Below are 22,413 nucleotides of genomic sequence, written 5' to 3' on the forward strand. Positions count from 1 at the left end.
CAGAAAACATAGGCACTACTGACCTGGTCCATATTTGAACCTGTGAATTAGAACTGATTGCTTCTCTATCCTAATACCAGTAACCTGAGCTACCCAGTCCTCTTTTCTCCTATTTCCCTCCTATCCCCATCCCCCTCACTTCATCGAGAAGAAATTCTTCCTATTAGAATTTTATTATTCTTTGAGAGTTTCAGTATATTACTATATTATATCTGAACATGAAGAAAAGTTTAATCTTAAATTTATTTTACATTTAGAAGACTAGGAAGTTACTTCAGCAAGTCACTTTTTTCTAATGATTGATTTTGCTTTTTAAAAAAAACTTGTTGCTGTTTAATATCTTTGTCAAATATCTAATGTCTACTCTTTAAAACAGTCAAAAGCATTTCATTCATTGAATTGTCATCTTAGTACCATATTTTGCATTTTATATGTAGTACAGTTAGTCAATTAACTGAGGCATTCTGCAAATACATATGAGCTAATATATAACTGTAAACAATAGCTTTGCAAGTTAGTGCAACATGAAGTGACCACTGTGTATTTACTTAAATATTGTAGAGAAAGGTGATTTGGTTTTTTTTGTTTTTAACAGAGTCAGCTGCGAAATCATGAGAGAGAGCAACATAGTCTTCCAGATCTGCTCTCAACAGCAACATCTAACAAACTAATAGTTTCCAGTGAGGCAGATGAAAGAGAAGGTATTGTATATATTTTTACATAAGATACCAGTAAAGAGTAAAATTTATAGTGTTGCTACTTGTGTGTTGTATTATGAGCTTATGTTTCTCAAAACTTCCCTTTAGGCAGAAAATTGTTATGCTTACTCTCAGCCTAAATGTGTGGGGGGTTTTCAGAAGGCATGGTTTTGACATACCCTATCAGCATTTGACAAGCAGTGTCTTTAACCAGTGGAGATATTTCTATGTATGTGCACTGGGATAACTCAGGTCACTTCTTTTTTTAAATATCAATTGCCGTGGACATAGTCCTTTATGAACTAATGTCCTTTGGGTTTTAAGAAATATTTTTAGAAAAATACATAGTGGATGTAGAAAATATTTTTTGTTTTAATTGACTTTCAAATAACTTAGAGTTGTGGATCATCAAATAAGCATACTCATATGGACATGCTCTTGAATGTCATACTTCAAAATTATTTTATTGTATTTTTTATTTGCAAGCATTAATCATAATATCACTTAAGTACAGTAGGTAAAAATATTTCCCAGCTTACATGAGGGGGAATAAATAAATAAAGCATTCTGTTTCCTCTACCACTCTTTGTTGGTCTTTTTTATCTAGTTTGTAAGTTCTTTGGAGCAGGAACGGTCTCCTACAATGTGTATATGTATAGCACTTAGCACAATGGGACCCAGATCTCAGTTTGGGCCTCTAGGTGTGTTGTAATATGTCTAACAACAAAGTGGCTAAGGGCCCAGTTCTGTCACCCTTACTCATGTTTTGTAAGGACAAAAGTAATCCCATTGAAATCAGTGGGACCACTCATGGAGTAAGGAAGGTACTGCTTAATGTGAGCAAGTATGGGCTGTTAGTAATTTGCCCAGAGCCATGTGGTAAGTGTCAGAATAGAGTTAGAACTATAGTTCCTGGCACCCAGTCCCATAATTATGCTACTAGACCATGCTGGCTCTTATTAAATGGTTCTGACATTAAATATACAAGTCAGAAAAATCAGTTATTTACCTCACCAGCACTAAATAAAATTACCCGTTAGCTACTTTTTTGTCCTCCTGGAAGCCAGCTGGGATTTGGATATATATAATAATTCCAGGAGATTGAGCTTTAGTGTTTTGTTACTTTCTTCAGGCCCAACTTCAAGAAAATGCTAGATGAATTTTGTAGGGGTTTTGTTTTGGTTGGTTGGTTTTTTGATGCGACATGGGCATGCAGGAAGAGCTCCTTAGTAGAAGAAAAAGCACTCTTCAAGCACACCCAGCATTTTTCAAAAGAAATAACATAAGCATTTTTGTAGAAGTGATGGAACATAAGTGTTGCTGGTTTTGCTTTTGTTATAGATGTTTGCACAGCTGTGATTATCACCATTGTCAATGGTTGCAATTGTTTAATCCAAGATTTTTAGAAGTGACTAAAGATTTTGGGTGCCTCGGTTTTTGGGTGCCCAACTTGAAACACGTGAAAGGGGCCTGATTTTCAGAAGGTGCTGAGCAGCTCCTCTAGAAAATCTGGCCCCATTTAAGGTGCTTCTGTTGAAGATCCAAAAATTGAGAGAACCAGAACTGCTAGTCATCTGTGAAAATCTTGCTCTTAAAATTTTTTTTTTTTTTTTTTGCGATTCTTGCAAATTAAGGACTTGATCTTGTAATTCCTCTGCTAGGGGAAACTCCTATTCAGGAAGCTGGGCCTGACTTAAATTTACTCTAAATGTTTTAATAATTTTTACTCATTTTTACCTTATGTAAAATGTTATAGTCATTTATTTTAGATGGATTTTTACCCCAAATTAAAGTTGGTGATATGATTTAAGTGAAAACGTTTTTCCTTTTAAATTTTCATTAAATTATATTTTGGAAATCTTAAATTATTTCAAAAACAATTTGCAATCAAATTATGGCAGTACAGATGCCATCATGTCAAACAGATGTCATCCCTATAAAGCTACCCAAAATAAAGAAATGTATGGCATAGCATCTGTTTATATGAGAGATTCTGAATTGGAACAGTTTCATTTTTTGTTTATGAAATAGTCAGTCCTAAACGTCTCTTTATTCATCATGTTATACAGTAAACTTAAAGGAAGCATTATAACACTGGATATGATTGGATTGTAAATGCCTAATAATGGACTATAGTAATAAGCTGCATTATAGGAGCACCTGTTCTTGCTCCTAGAATAAGGATTTGTCATTTCCCACATACACAGTGCACAAATCCCTTCCAAAAAACCCCACAAAATCATGAGGGAAGGAAAATAATTCCAAACTTGAATTTAACTACAGCCCGGAACATACGATGGATTATAACTTAACTGCATTTTGTTAAAGAATAAATTTAAACTAGTGACTAGTATGAGTAATTGCTCCCAAGTGTGAGCTGACTGGTGGTTAGCAACTTCTAACTATGCAATAGATTATTTGCAGTATCCTTTTATATTGTTAGCTACTGTTTCTTTAAAGCCATCTAACTAATAAATACCTAATTACTTACTAGAAAATATCTCAAGCCAAATTAATTCCCACTAGTGGAACCTAGCCTGCTGACACTTTATGGTAGAAAGTTCACTGACGCGGGAGTGCAATAGCAGAAGCCATTCACAGTTTCCGCTCTGCTGGGTGGTCTGGACCTTATTGGTGTCTCGTGCTAGACTGAAATCGTGTTAATCTCCAGAATACAAAGATATGTATCCACCTGTATGAACGAGTGTGACAAAAGTGGTTAATACAAACTTAGTAAGGCTGCCATGCTAACTTCATGGAAGGTTTTTTTTTTTTTTTTTTTTTTTTTGGTACAGTAATAAAATGAATGCACTGTGGGAAAAGTTCTGATGTACCTTGCTTTCATGAATTTAAGGCTGAATCAAAGAATGTAGGCCAGTATCATTCCATGTCACTTTATCTTGTAGAGATCTCAGAACATTGAGCAATTTTCCACCATGTGTTTCAGTTCATGGGTGGAGCAGAGTTAAGCATGTAGGGGTCACTTTTTGTTAAGTGTGCATATATACAGTTATCTAATTTTTATGCCCATTAAGTGTATGTATTGTTGGCAGAATAAATCCTTGGTAGTATCAGCCTAGAGGTCTAGTTACTGCCACTTGATTTTGCATGTTTAAACTCTACTATTAGTCACTTTTGGAGTGGTTTTCACTTGGAGGATAAATCAGCTGTCTGCAAACCTCAAATTAATGTAAAGTATTTTAAAAAAATACTTTCACATCACTTATTTGTCGAACTATGAAACAAACTGAAATGAAATGTAGAGGAAGTGGTTTTGCATGTCTAATTAAAATAGGCTGTTCACTCAATAAATGTTTGCTCTAAAGAATCAAGAAGAACAAGTTTGTATATTTGCATATTATGACATTAAATTTGAACTAAGACTTTCTTTAATTACATTTGGAAAATCATTGATTTGCTACTTTATCTTTTTAAAAATGTTGCTTCCAGGTTAGCATTCATTTCGGATCCCCTTTTTTAAATTGTTAGCTGAAGTTATATATATCTGTTTATCTATCTATCACCTTCTACCTGAGATCTGGAATACTATTAACGTAGAACCCTTAGCAGATATTTAAACCCCTGTTTCGTCAATTCCTACTATTTGGAATAGAGCTAGTTGTAACAGTATCAGAGCTTTCAGCTTACAAATTAAAAGAATGTCTAACAATTCTTAACAGTATTAGTAACCTCAGCACTTTTTATGTGGTCTGTCAAATTTCAGTTTGGGGAGTGATTATAATCAAATGCTGATTGGCACCTGGATCTTGGGAGACTTTAAATCTTAAAGTTTAATTCAGACTTACTTTATTCTTCTCTGATATTTTTTGTTATTGTTTGTCCTTTATCAGTTTTATCTTTCTGATTCCTGACCTCTCCTTTAGGTCAAGGCATTTGGGCTGGGCTTTAGTTCTGGCAAATTACAGAAGCAGTTCAGTCTTGTCCACATGCTTTCTCTTGTACCCAAGGTCTGGAACGCTATTAAGGTAGAACACTCAGCAGACGTTTAAACCCCTATGTATGTCAGATTCTGTGACTCTGGTAGCACAAGGACTCCTGTCTTATCCACTGCAGTCCTGGCTTTTAAAGCTGATTTTTGGAGCAACAGTGAGGACATTCCCCACTACCACCTCCATTCTCTCCTTTCCTTTAGGGGGACTGAAATTTCTGGGTATTTGCTCCCTGAATTAGACCAGTTTTCAGATTAAATGGGGGTGATGTTCCTTTTGCAAGGAAAAGAGATGCTCTAGGAATTATTTGGGGGAAGTTGAATGGTCCTGTGTTATATAGGAGGTCAGACTACATGATCACAATGATCCCCTGTGGTCTTAGAATCTATAAATCTCACTCTGTCAGGAGCCACAGAAAGGGATGCTTCCATGAATGCTCCCATCCCTTAATCCTGCCAGGGAAGGGGGTCTGTTTGTTTGTGCTCCTGCATCCACCTTCCCTCCTACTTCCATACCAGAGGACACTCTGCTGGAGTCACCTTCACAAAAACTGGTTCAACCTGTTCAGCTCTTGGGACTCAGCAAATTGGACTATCCTCACCACTCAAGAAATTATCAAGGTAAGCCCCAAATTCTCCCTGACTCCCCTTCTTCTGCTACTCTTCACTCCCGTTTCCCCTACTTCAGCTACTGGGAGTAATTCAAGAGATGATAAAGGAAGAAACATTGATCAGGGTTTTTTTTTTTCCAAACCAAATTGGCAAGAAGGCCATTGTACATGGACCTAAGTAGAGACGTTGCTAAAATCACTCCATCTTTCCAGGAAGGAACTCCTATCCCAGGACTAATCCCTATATCACATTTCAGAATACCTGAGCCTGACAGCCTGGCTATTGACTGGCAAATCTTAAACAAGACAGGATACTCCTAGTCTCACCACAAGCCTTTTATGCTCTTAGCATTCACAAGGACAAAATTCTCATGTTAAAATAGAAGGATCGAATGTAGGAAACCAGACCTTACAGTTTTTCTGGATTTCTTCCCTGAGTCTAAGACTTCCCATCATTGTTTAAAGTTGAAACACAAGATGCAATGTCAAACACAGGCTCATGTAGTGTCTTGTAGGTTGCCTGGTGGGGTTAAGGTTCCTTATGGCAACGTGTATCCAAACCAACAGGTAAACCTTTCTTCCCTATCTGGACTCTGCTAACGATTCTACAAGCCGTCATGACCCATCCATTCAACCTGATGGTATCTAACTCCCCTTTGTGTGTGGGTATGGTGAGGAGGAAGGCAGAGACCTGCTTCCTGGTCACAATCATGTCAGCAAGAAGAGTTTTTGAAATCTCTGTTCTTACAAAATTTGAAACTTATTGTGTCTTCAGCAAAGGACAAAGTTGTCCTTGAATCCCAGAATCATTCATTTCCAGGTCAAGTTTCCTTCATACTTCATAGGAAATCATCCTTTCTTGATTTGCCCAGTTCTCAACACCCAAGTATGGCATGTAGTAGATATGAGAAGTACTGTTAAAATATATCTTAGTAAAAATGACCATTTCAGGAAAATGTCTAGATTCTTATTCAACTGCAAAAAAAAAAAAAACAGTCCAGAAGGGATGAGAGACCGCTCAACACAGGTTCTTAGGCAGAAAGAGCATCATCCACTACAGTGGAAATCTGTATGGCTGCCACATGATCTGCCACATCAGCATATGTTGATAAAGGTCTAGAAGGTTGACCTTTGCTCCTCTGTGGAAGCATCCTTCAGCAGGAAGGTACTCCTGGTCTCAAAATCTGTTATTATTTTAAGGGACAGGGGACATTCTCCCTTCAATTGTAGCTATTTCTCCCTCCTACTAACTTTTCCTTTCTGCTTGCCACATCACAAGTCTCAGATAGAGGAAACGTCAGGATCCAGAATGGAAAACTTGTTACCTGATGACTTTGGTTCAGGGATTCCTCTCTGTCCCACTTGAAAAGTTTTCCAGTAATCTACACGCTGGTCATTTCAAGTCCCATGTATGTATCTAACACAGTTAGGTATTACTAAATGTAATCTACTAATAAGAACTTGGTACGAGGATGGAAGGGTTGTAACCAAGCTCCAGAACCTTGTTGATGCATCTGTACTACCTTTCAATATTTGCAAGAATAAAAGCACAGCTTAAATGTCTTACATTGGCTGAGAGGTCAGTCCCAGAAAGGAAATACTTAGGTATTTCAGACTGAAAAAAGTTAATATTTTCCCCTGTTTACACTCATTTTTTAGTTCTTACAAAAATCTAGATTATCTCCTTAATGGTTTTTATCATACCCTAAATCTGAATATTCCAAACTCTTTTAAGATGATGATGGAGTATGAGTGGGAGATAAAATGGCTCTCCTAGCCAGATCTTTTTCAGGAAGCTTTTGATATTGTTTGTTCCGTTGTTAATTGTTTCTTTTCTCTTAGTGCCTACCTTTTCTTTTGACTTGATTCTGCAGTGCGGTGAAAATGCTGAGCCCAGGAGTTTCTATAGCATCACTTCATAATATTACAAACCTGAGATTATGATCTGACTGCAGGAACCAGGGAAGGGTAGAGGCTGGATTGTGAGGGAGAATGTACTTCCTAAAATATGAATAGCTGTAATAAATAGCAGGGAGCATGCAGAAGAGCACTGGTAAACTAAATTTACATTTATTATGTATAGATGTCCATTTCTAGTTTCCTTCAGTGTTGAAATATCACTTCAAAATGTTAATAATGCATGTTTCATAATTCTATTCAGTGCTGAAACTATCATCCTAGAACTTCCTATAGTAGAAAAAACATATTTCTAAAACAATTAAATCTATTGCGTACAGGGAATAAGCCTTCAGTCCAGAAACTCTACAGATGTGATGTGTGTGACTACGCAAGCACAACATATGTTGGGGTACGAAATCACAGACGGATTCATAACTCTGATAAGCCATACAGGTGAGTGTCTTAATTGTTGTTCACTAGCACTGGGCTTTTGAACTGTTTATCTTAAAAGTTTAAATTGCTCGTGTTTATTTTAATGACAGTTTGTTTTTAAGGGTATCATTGTAGAAAGCATTTAATATCAGTTTCAGAGTTTTACTAAAAGGCAAATTAAACTAATCCATTCAAAAATGGAGGAAGCTGCTGGCTCATTCAAACTATATACACCTCTACCCCAATATAATGCGACCCAATATAACACGAATTCGGATATAACACGGTAAAGCAGTGTTCCGGGGGGGGGAGCGGGGCTGCGCACTCCGGCGGATCAAAGCAAGTTCGATATAATGTGGTTTCACCTATAACGCGGTAAGATTTTTTTGACTCCCGTGGACAGCATTATATTGGGGTAGAGGTGTAGTTAGGCTCCAATAAGCTTGATGGTGCTACAGTATGTATCTTCAGTTGTACATATCAGCTGTATTTTCTGAATTTGAAACAATGAAATGTGACACTTTGGAGGGGGAAATAATGAAAATGTTACGATATTTTACATTAGATAGTTCATTAAAGTCTTCAATTGAAGTGTGGCTGATTTCTGGATTTCCTGTACAGTTGAATTCATTTTGGATTCATTCCACTGCAGAGGGTTACGCCCAGTCATATTTAAAACTTCAATAGCTTTGTTTTAAACTGGTAAGACACAAATAACAAGGTTCAAATATCTCAGTGGAGTGGGGAGCCATGATTAAGGCTACATTTTATTCATGGCTATTTTTAGTAAAAGTCACAGACCAGGGCTGGCGGGGCCAGCAGGCTCCCTACCTGGTTCCACACTCCTCCCCCCCCCCCCCCCCCCCCCCCCCCCCCCCGCAGCAGCAGAGTTTGGATGTGGGAGGGAGCAGGGGGTTTGGGCACAGGACAGGGTGAGGCGGGCTCTGGGCGGCGCTTACCTGGGGGGCTCCCCAGAAGCATCGACACCGCCCTCGCTCAGGTGCTAGGTGGAGGCGTGGCCACCTCCGCCTGGAAGCACCATCCCCGCAGCTCCCATTGGCCACGGTTCCCGGCCAATGGAAGCTGTGAAGCCAGCACTCTGGGCGGAGGCAGCGTGCAGAGCTGCCTGGCTATGCCTCTGCCTAGCAGCTGAGCGAGGGGGTGTCACCACTTCTGGGGAGCCCCCCAGTTAAGCACCGCCCAAAGCCCGCCTCACCCCGTCCTGTGCCCCAACCCTCTGCCCCCTGCCCACACCCAAACTCTGCTGCTGCTGGCGGGGGTGGGGGTGGCCCGAGACTGCCCCAGCAGTGGCCGGTGTATCTGGCGCAGGGACTGCCTGAGCTGCTCCTGAGCCAGAAGCACCGGCCGCTGCAGAAGTCACAGAAAGTAACGGAATCTGACTTCCATGACAAGCCCACAGCCTTAACCATGATGTATTGGGCACTGCATGATATTGCAAAATTCTGCCCTGTACTTTGCCCCTACACCACTCCGTTTTCCCATAGGTTTTCAATAGGTTCATTGTTACCAATCTTAGATAAGAGACATTTTAATAATTTCCTCATAGGTCTATATAGAAGCTTCAATAATTTGTGTTAGTAGTCTGTACTACTCTTGGTTTTGGTTTTTTTTAAATAGTTCCTTTTCTATTGCAATTTTTTCATAGATTCAAACAAATGTAATTCATACTCACTCAGTGTGGCACTTTATCCCTCTCTAGTGGCTGGAAAGCAGAAGTCAGAGTCTGTTCAGGCTTTGACCCAGTACAACTTGGCCTTTAGGTCATGTAGTAGAAGCTCTGGGTTTTAGATATCGAGGTCTCAGGTTCAAATCCCACTGTCTGACTCAGCCAGCTGCGTTGTGTTATACAGAAATAAACCATAGTTTGTTTGTGACAGTGCTTCAGTATTGGTATTCTAGAATGTTTTTCCAAAAGTATACTTGTAGGCAGCTGGAAGATGTTTTGTCACAAAGCCAAATGTGGGATGTCATAGTATCTTCACAGAGATCTAGTAGAACTTGGAGATTTGTTTTAGAATCAAAGACTTATAAGAAGAGCCTTTTTATTGTGGTGGTGGTGGTGGTCGGGGTGTCGCTCCCTTAGATTCTCAAGAGTTCTTCATTCAAACTTGACAGTACTGAGGAAAACCAGTGTTCCAGCAGGAAAGAAAGGAACAAAACAGAAAATATCAGCTACAATCAGTGATGGCTTGTTCTTGAAATAAGTAGTGAGGTGGAAGATACCAGAAATCCTCCTTTCCTGTCCCCACTCTAGCTTCCTACCCTCCCCATGCAAGTTGGCCAGACGTCAATGTGAAAAAACTAGGACATGCTACAGCATATGACCTGGATGATTTTGGAGAAAAGGTAGGGAAGTGCCCAGTGAAGTGGGTAGAAAAGTGGCCTCTCATTGCTCTCACCAACTTCCATCTTACAGAATGAAAAACTGAAATCCTTTATAATAAAAGATTGTGTAACAGAGAAAAATATTTCTTCCTTTAAGACCTTGTATAGATTACAACTTACTTCAGTATACTTTACGTCACTCAGGGATGTGAATGATCCACACCCCTGAGCGACATAAGTTTTATACCGACCAAAGAGCTGGTATAGACAGCGCTATGTCAGCGGGAGAGCTTCCCCTGCCGACATAGTTACTTTTTCTCATGGGGGGGGGAGGAGTAATTAAGCCAATGGGAGAGCTCTCTCCCATCAGTTTACAGCGTCTCCACTACAAATGCTACAGTAGCGCAGCTCCAACAGTGCAGCTGCGCCAGTGTAAATGCTGTAGTGTACATGTAGCCTAAGACTTCACTATGTTATACCAGTCCTAGCCTCTTCGCCCTCCAGTCTAGCTCTTATCCTTCTGTCTCCACAGCCAGTATCTATAAATAAATAAAACACACACATACACACAAACTCTCATGTCAAACTACTCCAGAATAACGTCCCCACCTTTCTGCTAACATCCCCAACCAGGATCAGGAACACTTCCTGTCCATCCTTTAGCTCAATCTTTACACTTCCTAACAACCTCTGTGCACCTAAGAGTCATCCTCCCTCTCATTTGAGGATACTCTCCCCAGATTTAGAAACCCCCTCCTTCCTCCATCAGACCCAGGAAAACACTTCCTAAGACCACTAAATTTCCTCCCCACTCTTCCTTACCACCCCCACAGTGTTCCCCAGCTCAACCTCCCACCCTTTCCTGCCTCAGTGTCTTCCTTCCCCCCCATTGTTGCTTGGCCTGAAGGAGGAAGACCAGAGGCTGCAGAGAGCCCCATATCCCACCGCTGTCTGAATTAATCCCATAGAGGCCTATATTATTGCTCATTCTGCCACCTGAAAACCATAGTTAGGACACTTTGTAGCAGGTTTTACGGCAATCTGTAATATGCACCCATATTATAGCTACTAGTGTTTTATCATTTGGACACTATTAGTGGAGGTTAGCTCCACCAGCTTCTGATAATCAGCCACACGTGACTAACATTATTCATATTTCATCTGATAACCTTTGAATTTTACTTTGACACCTCAATATGAAGCTTTCAGATAACACAGAGATTGGACTAATCTCAATCAGATAGACCAGGGATTCTCAAACCTTTCCACAGCATGGATCACACCATGGTAGATAATGGACACCTGCGCAGCCATTCACAATCCCATAAAGTGTCATGAAGTTTGCTCTGTAGAAATCTTGAAGATCAGAAACTGAAAACCTTAAAAGCTGAAATCTTGTCTGCTCATGTTAAAAATTCCATGGTACTTTTCACTTGTCCACGTGTTTTTGTCCAAAATCTTCCCTCCATTATTCTGCCATGTGTTTTGTACTGCTGCCAACTCAAGAGTTGGCTGCACTTTGATGTACGTGTTCTTTTGTATTTCGAGATGAAGGGTGCAACAGAAATCTGTGTGTGTGTTCCAAAATAACTTTTATGGATAACTGTCACCCTGATTAGGAAACAATAGAGGATTAAAATTCACAACAATAAAAATTGAAGAGAACAGGGAATTTCTTGTTACTTGACACTGGTGACATGGGTAGGTTGAATTGATTTAAATCACCAAATGGAGAGCCTCAATTTAAATCATTGATCTTAATAACTTTTCCATTTGTACTTCATTTGTTTTCTAAAAAAGGTGCATGCTTATTAGTTGATATAACCATTAAAACATGTAGATTTACAACTAAATAGCGCCTTTACAGTAGATTTGGTACATCTTTTAGCTACCAAGGAGAGTACACTATAACTATATTCATTTATTTAAGCAATTATGTAGCTTAATATTTTCAGATTCTTATTTATTGTACATTGTTAGTATGTTAGAAATAGATGAATAAAATTCTTATTTACTAGACAATTCAACTGTAGTCATTGAATTAAACAGATTATTTCATGTCAGCCTGGGAAAAATTTCACTTATGCCTACATTGAAAGTGACTTGAGCTTAAGTTTCTGTTCGCCTAAGTCTCTTGAAAATGAGACAACAGCCTCCTAAGTTACTTAGGCTGTTTTTCACACTGTTAAAACTAGTAGATCTCATCCTTTCCCTCCTTGTTTTTTTCATTGACTTGAAGAGAAGGACAAGTTTTCCCTCTTTTTTAACTCCCAGTCCATTTTGCAGCTTTAAATTAATTAGCCCAAATAAAGAAAATATTTGTTGCCTGCTGAAGATGATACTGCAGTGAAAAGCTGGTTTAGTACTTCACCAAACTCTGATTCCAGATGCTTAAAGTAGTGACTCCCAGCAGTTCAGTGGTGTGACTATCTATAAATCATCATCAACAAACATGTACTGTATGAATGGTTCACCTCTGTCTTTGACATTTATTTTGTTTGGCATAATTGATGGGTGATTATGAGATACCTATGTCATGTCAGCAGTATCTTCTTGAGTGATTATGCATCTACCTTGGTATTTTGAGTTGAGAATATTGTAGAGCAAACTAAATGTAGTAAGTGCTTCAGCCAACAGCTTCTTTACTGCCTGCAACTTAACTTTGTTGTTGGGTATTTCTTTCTTCAATGTCTCTTGAAGTGCTTTCCAAATTCCAACAGCAGCAGTTTGTCCAAGGCTACGGAAATAGGTTTCAGTGTATTCAGCTTTCAGAGTAGCAGCCGTGTTAGTCTGTATCCGCAAAAAGAACAGGAGTACTCGTGGCACCTTAGAGACTAACAAATTTATTAGAGCATAAGCTTTCATGGACTACAGCCCACTTCTTCGGATGCATATCAGCATATCTTGTATTCAGCATATCTTCTACATTTCTCTTTAGTCCAATTTCAACTATGTTGGCTGTGATAATTCCATCTATTTTGTCATGATTTTTCTTCACAAATTGTCATCAGAAAAGGCCAGATCTTAATAAATAGTTCAAAACAGACAACCACTAAATTTCATTGTATGTATTGGCGAAGAATTAGCTTGGATCCTCGTGCTCTTTTCAGTAAACCTGAAGCAAAGGGGTTGTTATGGAACTGTTTTGCAATTTCAGCATTTTCCTTTATTCCTGGAATTGTATTTAAGTATTTGGCTAAAAGATGCATCATATAAGCACTGTGACCATGTGTTATAAGTTTCGGGTTCTCTTCATTATCTTCTTCTAGATTTCTTCTCATCTGTGCTACATTTGCAGCATTGTTACAAAGCTATGCACTTGACACTTGAAGTTTTGTTCACAGTTTGTTATAACTTTTACTGCTCCTACTTTTAAGTATTCTAATGTATGGGCATTTCCTGATATAGCAGTTGTTTCTGTAAGATAGATAAATGCCATCATCTGTTGTCACACAAGCACATATTCCTAGACAATTGTATATGTTGCTTCACCCGTCTAGACTCATACTAACGAATTTCCTGTCAATGTGTTTTACACATTGTTCAATTTCCTTCTCAGACACTGCATCCAGCAATGTTTGATCCAGTAGGTGAAATATAGCCTCCTCATAATGGTTGAACCATGTCAATGAAATGTTTGTTCTGAACAAGATGAAAAGGAGAACTTGTTGCAGAAATGAACCAAGAAATCTTTTCATCTATGGAGTCTTGCTGGAATTTGTTGGTCCTGGTTATGAACTCATCCATGGTTTTACTGGATGACGAAGTTGTGATTTGTTTTGGATTTTTTTGTACAAGTAATTTACTGGTTGTCGTATGTTTTTAGTTAAAGCACTGCTGGTGGTAACAGCAGATGAATCTGAAGTTATAGACCATACAAATGATGAATCTTTATAACCCCTTATTTCTGATATGTACCGTGAAACAAAATGATAAAAAGTCACTCATTGAGTGCTATTCAGTGCACTGCTTTAAAACAAATAGATTGTAAATGGAAGATTACTTACAGCAGCTGTGTGTTCCACTGTTTAAAATTATATAATTTATTCTCAGCCTAGTTATGTAGGGATAATAATTAATAAATCATAAGGATTATCTAAATCTATTAAACCCTTATCTCTATCAACCTACCAAACAGCTGGGGGGAAGAAAAATTTTAAATGTTAAAATTGATATGTGCCTAATTAAACTTTACTTTTAAAAAATAGGAACATATTGAGCAATAAAAAGTAATTTCAGAAGTCCAGCAGTAACAGTAAAAATGTAATAAATAGTCCCACAAACTAACATACCAAATATATTTTGAACATAAACATTTTGAAATTCGTAAGTAATCTGCCCAAAACACAAATTTATGACAATCTAAGATATAATTTACTAGCATAGTAAAACATGGTAGGTAGACCATAAGAATGGTGCAAAAATAAGTTTACTAACCAGCTGACCCAGATGGTTGATACATGTCCATATCATCTTCAAAGTCATTGTTTTCTGAGAAGTATTTTTCATAATGTTTCATTCTGACAACCAGGCCTTTCACCTCTTTGTTGCACTGTTTACATTTGACATATTTGTTTTTTCCCAGAGGTACAGGAATTTCTTCAAAAATATTCCAAAATAGGGTCTCTTTTTTTTCTTTTTTTTTTTTATGATGTGCAGCCATGGAAGTTTTTTCTCCAGTTCCCAGGTCTTGAAATCAACAGTAGAGGCTGCAACCTGAAGAATGTTGTTCTTTCTTCTCAGTGTTGTCGCTTTGACAACAGAGTTGCTTCTTTCTGGTTGCAAACTCTGCGCCTCTGCCCTTAGAGGATCAAGCCCTTAATACAGTAGATGGCCTATTGTGCCATAATTTACAAAGCTTGACTTCAAAAGTCAGATGTTCCCCCCCCCCCCAATTCTTTTTTTATATAGAAAAGCAGCCTTTGACTCAAAGTTTTTTGATAGAGGCTTATGGATTCAGCATATTTATTTTTCTTATTTAAATGTTTTAAGATGGTATAATAAGTTTAGGTCTTAAGATATCTTGTATTAAATTCATATCTCATTGTAAACAATATTTTAAAAAAAAATATAATTTAAATTAAAATCAGTCCAATTTAAATAAAAATCGGAATTTTTTTATTTTAAAAAAACCTCAATTTTTATCCACCCTGCTTGTGGTTTATGAAGAAGAACCTACTGAAGTCTCCTTTGAGCAGAAATTTGGCCTTGACATACATTTGTAAGGTGGGGTATGTGAGAAATAGTGATTAAGTTCTGAGGAGACAAGGAAAGCTCCTGGGGGAAGGCAGAATGAATAAATGTATAGGTAAATATTGCAGTCCTTGTGATTAAATCTATTGTTTCATAGGATATCAGCTTTAGCGAGGACAAACTTGTGAGAGCCTCTTTGACCTGCTTGCTTTTGTGAAGGTGAATATTTCTGGAGAAACTTAAATGCCAGATATGCAGTGATTTAAGATCTAACTTATTCCCATATATTGATCTAGAGTTTCTGTATACTAAGTGGTATTCTATACACTTTGAGTTTATTTTGAATGTGTTCTCACTTTCATTTTAAACCATTTTGTCCAAGTGGTTTTGGGTGTTTGTGTTTCAAGCAGCCTATTGTCAAAAGCAGAGAGAACACAAAATATCCAGGGTCTATTTGTCCTATCAGCATACTGAATCAGTCTTTAAGCTAACTAAGTTAATGGTGGTGATACAGATTTCTGATTTTTTTTCTTTGGCAGGGTTGTCTGTTAAGGGACAAATTAAAGACCATTGTCTCTGTGACGGGATCTCCCCAGGGTGCAGCCTGGGAGTGTGGGACCGCTATGCCCCCTTAACTCTCTCCAGCCTGGACTGTCTTTCACAATGCCTTGCTAGTGACCAGCAGCAAACCCCTCCAGGTGCTGTTATCACTCAGCACAACTGCATGTGGCACCCCAGACCCAGCTAGATTGCATGAATACTCCCAGAGCCACTCATGAATCACACAGAGAAAGGCACCAGAACCAAATCCCCCCAGCTCCCAGCACTGTACCTCAGGAACATATAGTCATGCACTACTCAAGATGGGCAGTGCAGATTTATTAATTTATTAATTCAGCAATGGAAAGTGGTTATACACCAGCCTGAGATTTGCCACACACTTCATACAAACTCACTGGTAAAGACAAACAGTTAAATGAATTTATTGACTATAAAAAAGATAGATTTTAAGTGATATTAAGTGATAGGCAAAAAGTCAGAGTTAGTTACCAAAATAAAATAAAATATAAGCACGAGTCTAAACTCTCAACCCTATTAGACTGGGCAACATCTAGATTAAGCAGTTTCTCACCCCACTGGATATTGCAGTCCTTAATATACAGGTTTGTTCCTTAAATCTGGGAACTCCTCTGTTGGAGTCTTGTATTCTTCTCAGTGTTTTAGAGTATGTCTTCACTACCAATGTTAAAGCACTGCTGCGGAGTTGCGCTGGGAGAAAAAAAAAAAATTTTTTCCCCCCAAAGGGGGGAGTAGCTACCAGCACTGGTGCACTCTCTACACTGCCGCTTTACAGCGCTGAAACTTGCATCACTCAGAGGGTTTTTTTTCACAGCCCTGAGCGAGGAAGTTTCAGCGCAGAAAAGGCCTTAGGGCATGTCTACACTTGCCATTTAAAGCGGAAAAAGTCCCTTTTTTGTGCAAAAACCATGGGAGTGTCTACACTTGCTAGTGACTTTTTGTAGTGAAACTCAGATGTTTCACCGCAAAAAGAAAACCACCTCCAGGAGAGACGTACAACCCTTTCCGGTGATGCTTTTGCAGTGATGTGCAAGTGAAGACATGTTCTTCCTGTTTACACAGCTTTTAGCCTCCGGAGGATATCCCACAGTGCCTAGGTGAACACTGTGGCCAGCCGCTCTGCTGCCAGGTAAACAGACATCCACCCCTCCCCCTGTAAAGCCCCTGGAACTTTGAAACTCCCCTTCCTGTTTTCTTGGCAAGTGTTCACTTATTTGGCCCGGTGACAGTGCCTGCTCCATGGAGCAAATGATCCCCTGCTTGGAGCAGTGCTGAGCTAGTGGAGCTTATCAGTGTTTGCGACACACTCTCTCTCTCTGTACTGTGGGATAGCTGCCCTACAGTGCTGCTCTCATCAGCAATGGAAGTGCTGTTAATGTAAACACACTCTGATGCCTGAGGAATTAAGTGAGTACACAAACCAGCGCTTTACTTTCACCGGTTCCCTATCAACAGTGAAACTTACAGTGCAAAAACTCTGCAAGTGTAGACATACCCTTAGTTGCTTGCAGCGTAGGTGGGGGCAGGAGAAAAGGCCACGCCTGGGCCCCCTGTGTTCAGTTTTATACCCTCATTCCATGTACTTGTAGAACACAAGTCCAGGCATGCCTGGGGGGCATTGCTGAGTCTTCAGGCAAAGCTAAGCAGTCCCCTTGGTGTGGCCTCATGCAGGTGAGTCATTGAGTTGTAGCTCCCCTGCTGGACAATGGCTGTTGATGGGTTGTTTCACACCCCACCCAGGTGTTGGTTACTTTCCTTGCTCTTGCCTTTTGGGTGCTAATATCTGGCTGATTCCCCAATTTACAGCATGTTTTAGTGACAACTATACAACACAATTCTCATAACATCACATGCATTTACTGATATACATATATGGATAGAGAAATGACTTTCAGCAGATCTTAACCTTTCCCCTGATACCTTACAAGGTATGCTTTATATGTAATATCACAATTATATACTGATGAGGAATATGGGGGAGTTACAGGGTGCTCCCCCAAGGTACAGAATGTCACACTCTCTTGGCAAGATTTAAATTGTTTCTGCCTCTTGAGCGTTGAAAGGTGGCCACTCAAAGCTCATTACATTATATTTTTGTAAAAGTGCTACATATTGTATGTAACTGCAAATCAAGAGAAGCTACTCAGTCTTTAGAAGTTGGCTAATCACCGTTCCCTTTTTCCCTGTGTTTCTGTTGTATGGTATGTCTAGGTGTTAGTCCTTGTTGTAATGCTTGTTAATATTTTAAGTTACAAAACAAAAATCATGTAATTGAAATACTTATTTACTTGGTAACTGGCAAATCAGCAATAGTTAGGGCCAGAACCTGAGGCGTGTGTGTAAGTCCCATTGACTTGAATAGGAAATGAGCAGGCAAATTATACCTTGTGTTCCTGGCCAGATAAGTACTTTGTAATTGCATAGATAACATACTGGATTGTTTACTGGATGTCTTTGAAATAACCATGCAGGTGACATGACTTTCATGCCTTATGTAGTAATAAGTATTCTAGTTATAGGTTGTTTAAAAAAAGTTATAAAATGAGTAGAGTGTTGTATATCTACAATATTTGATCTGTAATATCTTGTTTTTTAAGAAATAGCTAAATTGCTGAAAATTATATACAGATAGTATTTTAGTTGAGTTGAATGGCTTTAGTAAAGAGATGCTCTAATCTGCTATCTATAGGAAGGTTGGTCGATTTTTACCTGCAGTATTTTGGTATTTATGTACATTGTGCAATGGCCATACATCTAAGTTTGAGGTGTCTAGGATGTTTTGTTTTCATGGAGGGATATTTTGACTTTTAAATTAAACATTCAATAACAAAACTAATATGTAAGCAGTATAGTGTGTCAACTTTTTCCAGGGCCACCTAATTGCAGCCCTGTTGATCTCATCTCCAGTTTCTATTTTTTTTAAAAAGAGATATCTAATGATCTGGAGCTTGTGTTTTCTTAATAAGTGAAAGATAATATGTAAGTGAAATGGGAAGGTGTGGATGTCTTACCATAGGGAGTAAGGAGAATTTGTAGGCTTGAAGCATGAGATCCACTCATGAACATGACATACAATACCTGTAAAATGCAAGCTTTTGCCTTGATCTAACACAGTCTGGCACTAACCCTTGGGATAGACATAGTGTATCTGAGCCCCTTTTAGAGTTTGTGAAACTCATTGATTTCAGTGGAGTTTCACAGGATGTAAATCTGGGTAGAAATTGGCCCTCATGAAAAATGACTATTACACTGAGATTTTTATGCTGAAAATCTACATGGTCTGATACACAGAAATAATCATAATAAATATCTAGACTTGAGTAAACTATTATTAGTCTTACTCACAGTTTTTCAAAAATATCCTGTTGCTACCTCTTGGAGCTTTAATTTGTGTCAATCAGGGTGTTGGGATCACTCACTTGTTGTTGTTTCTTCAGATGTCGAGTATGTGACTTCGCCACAACAAATATGAATAGTTTGAAATGTCATATGAAGCGCCACCCACAGGAGCACCAGGCAGTGCAGCTAATGGAACAGTACAAGTATGTAACAGTTATGAGTTGGCAAAAGCCATAGTAGTGTGATTTTGTTACCTTATGAAACAAAGTGGAGTTCAGATTCATTGCTTTCTCTGTAATCTAAATAAAAAATAGCTTGGGTAGGTAGTCGTGAATTATTTTTTCTCCCTGTCTTATTCTCTATTGCCAGTTGATTAACACTCGTACAAAAGCAAAAAGTATTGGAGCTAATTTGGTATTCTTAGTGTCTCCATGTGAGACGAAACGTGGAGTTGCATCATGTTATCCTAGAAAAGAACATGAGTTTCACTAGTCTCTTATGTTTGTGTATATTTGATAAATAAATGCCATTAGTAGTCTGTTCCCACATGCTACATACTGAGGAAAAGTTATTATAAACGAAATTCTAATACTTCAGCATGACTACCCAGTGCTATCTTGCAACAAGGAGTTGAAAACCTAAGACTAAAGCAAAAATGCAAATAAACTAAATAACTGATACTGCAAGATTGGGCAGACAACCAGGGCCATTGGGATAAATCACATGCATACAAAAGTTGTGGTCTCAAGAAAAAAATCCAAATTCTTCACAACTACAAAATGTAAACTAAACCTCCCCACTATGCTCCTTTCCAAAGTGCTTTCTAGTAGCACTAGATACCATGCACTCTGCAGCTATACTCTGTAGGAAAGCATTCTGCAGTCACCTAATATTACTGAAAACTTCCACACTTCTGGCCTCTCAGTGTCCCTGATGATCCACTTTGTCAGAGGCTGTGAGAAAATTTCCACAGTATGTCAATTTAGGACATTCTTGAACAGTGAGATTTAATCATTCAGCACAGTAGGGCAATTTAAACTGAATTCTGTATAGAGTTGACAACCCTCCAGGATTGGCCTGGAGTCCCCAGGAACTAAAGATTAATCTTTAATTAAAGATTGTCATGTGATGAAGTCTCCAGGAATACATCCTTGCAACAAAGCCCGATGCCAACTCTGTCCACATATCTATTCAAGTGACATCATCACAGGACCTAATCATATCAGCCATGCCATCAGGGGCTCGTTCACCTGCACATCTACCAATGTGATATATGCCGTCATGTGCCAGCAATGCCACTCTGCCATGTACATTGGCCAAACCGGACAGTCTCTACGCAAAAGAATAAATGGACACAAATCTGACATCAGGAATCATAACATTCAAAAACCAGTAGGAGAACACTTCAACCTCTCTGATCACTCAGTAACAGACTTAAAGGTGGCAATCTTGCAACAGAAAAGCTTCAAAAACAGACTCCAACGAGAAACTGCTGAACTTGAATTAATATGCAAACTAGATACCATCAATTTAGGCTTGAATAGAGACCAGGAATGGCTGGGCCATTACACACATTGAATCTGTTTCCCTATGTTAAGTACCTCACACCTTCTTGTCAAAGTGTCTGAATTGGATCATCTTGATTATCAATACAAAGGTTTTTTTTCCTCCTGCTGATAATTGCTCATCTTAATTAATTAGCCTCTTAGAGTTGGTAGGGCAACTCCCACCTTTTCATGTTCTCTGTATGTGTATATATATCTCCTTACTATATGTTCCATTCTATGCATCCGATGGAAGTGGGCTGTAGCCCACGAAAGCTTATGCTCAAATAAATTTGTTGGTCTCTAAGGTGCCACAAGTACTCCTGTTCTTTTTGCGGATACAGACTAACACGGCTGCTACTCTGAAATCTGTATGATTATTTGTTATAGAAATAAGGGAGCTGATCTCCACGTACTAGACAACCACTGCAGAATGACCTAGGTTCCAGCAGCTATATCTTATATAGAACCACAAGATGAATGCACACTGCAAAAATTAAGTGCTCTTAATCAATCTTCATTGTCTTTTGCTAAAAGTGTAATGTAAAAATACATTCTGTAAAACATTGGCCAGGAACAGCAAACTCATTTTACTTCTATTTCTTTCCTCCCATTATACTTTGTATATTTCCTATGGGATCATGTTGTGCAATACGCTCATATATTGACCCATGGATGATGAGTAGTATAGTGAGTGATCCTGGAAGTTGCTGAGCACTTTCACCTTTGATTTGAAATTAATGATAGCTGAAGGTACTTAGCACCTAGTAGCATTAACCCATAGTGTTCTATAATCCTGAAAGCAAAAATGTGATGCTTAGGCCTTGGCTACACTTGCAGATGTACAGTGCTGAGAGTTAAACCTGACTTCGTGCAGCTGAGTAGGGAAAGCGCTGCAGTCTGTCCACACTGACAGCTGCCCAGCGCACTGTCGTGGCCACATTTGCGGCAATTGCAGCGCTATTGGGAGTGGTGCATTATGGGCCGCTATCCCACAGAGCACCTTTTCCCATTTTGGCGCCGTGGGTTGTGGGAAGGGGGAGTGGGTGCGGGGGATTCTGGGTCCTGTCCCAATGCCCCGTGATGCATCGCTTCGCATCCCAGAAATCCCTTTGTTTCCGTCCACCTTTGGCGCCATCTTTCAACGGTTTCTGTGCAGTGCGATCTGTCTGCGGGAAATGGAGTCCGAACTGCTGAGGCGTATGCTGACGAGTCTCGTCAGCACGTCACGTTTGGCTGTCGAACTGTTCCTTAAGATCCAAAGTGACAGTGAGAGTGAAGGTGAGGAGTCAGACGATGCTATCGAGCCACGTAACTCGTACGACACGAAATTGCTTGTGGCATTCACGGACATGCTCAGCACCATGGAATGCCGCTTTTGGGCTTGGGAAACAAGCACCGAGTGGTGGGATCACATAGTCATGAAAGTCTGGGATGACTAGCAGTGGCTGCAGAACTTTTCAGATGAGAAAAAACACTTCCACGGGACTGTGTGAGGAGCTCACCCCCACCCTGTGGCACAAGGACACGAGATTGAGAGCTGCCCTGCCAATGGAGAAGCGAGTGGCTATTGCAATCTGGAAGCTGGCAACTCCAGACAGCTACCGGTCGGTCGCAAACCAGTTTGGAGTGGGAAAGTCGACCATTGGAATCATGTTGATGCAAGTTTCCAATGCCATTAATCGCATCCTACTCAGAAGAACCTTGACTCTGGGTAACGTGCAGGAAATAGTGGATGGCTTTGCACAAATGGGATTCCCTAACTGGAGGGGCGATAGATGGGATGCACATTCCTATTCTGGCACCACCCCACCTAGGATCCG

At 39.4% G+C, this 22,413-nt stretch overlaps 1 protein-coding gene across 8 annotated transcripts in view; it reads left to right on the forward strand.

Annotated features, from left to right (window-relative positions):
* The window catches only part of ZNF507 (zinc finger protein 507), a 40,994-nt gene that overhangs the window by 11,675 nt on the left and 6,906 nt on the right, over nt 1-22,413 (forward strand). For 3 of the 8 annotated variants that reach the window (XM_005289888.5, XM_005289889.5, XM_065567142.1), the window contains exons 3-5: nt 596-701; nt 7,496-7,610; nt 19,145-19,249. In XM_005289888.5, the coding sequence (XP_005289945.2) occupies nt 596-701; nt 7,496-7,610; nt 19,145-19,249 (326 nt within the window). Of the gene's footprint in view, nt 1-595; nt 702-7,495; nt 7,611-9,864; nt 9,957-15,285; nt 15,348-19,144; nt 19,250-22,413 lie in introns of those variants that run through there. The other 5 variants (XM_005289890.5, XM_008166995.4, XR_010592567.1 and 2 more) reach the window with 4 other exon arrangements.

This window comes from Chrysemys picta, chromosome 14 (genome assembly GCF_011386835.1).
Source record: "Chrysemys picta bellii isolate R12L10 chromosome 14, ASM1138683v2, whole genome shotgun sequence".
NCBI classification, from domain to species: Eukaryota; Metazoa; Chordata; order Testudines; family Emydidae; genus Chrysemys; species Chrysemys picta.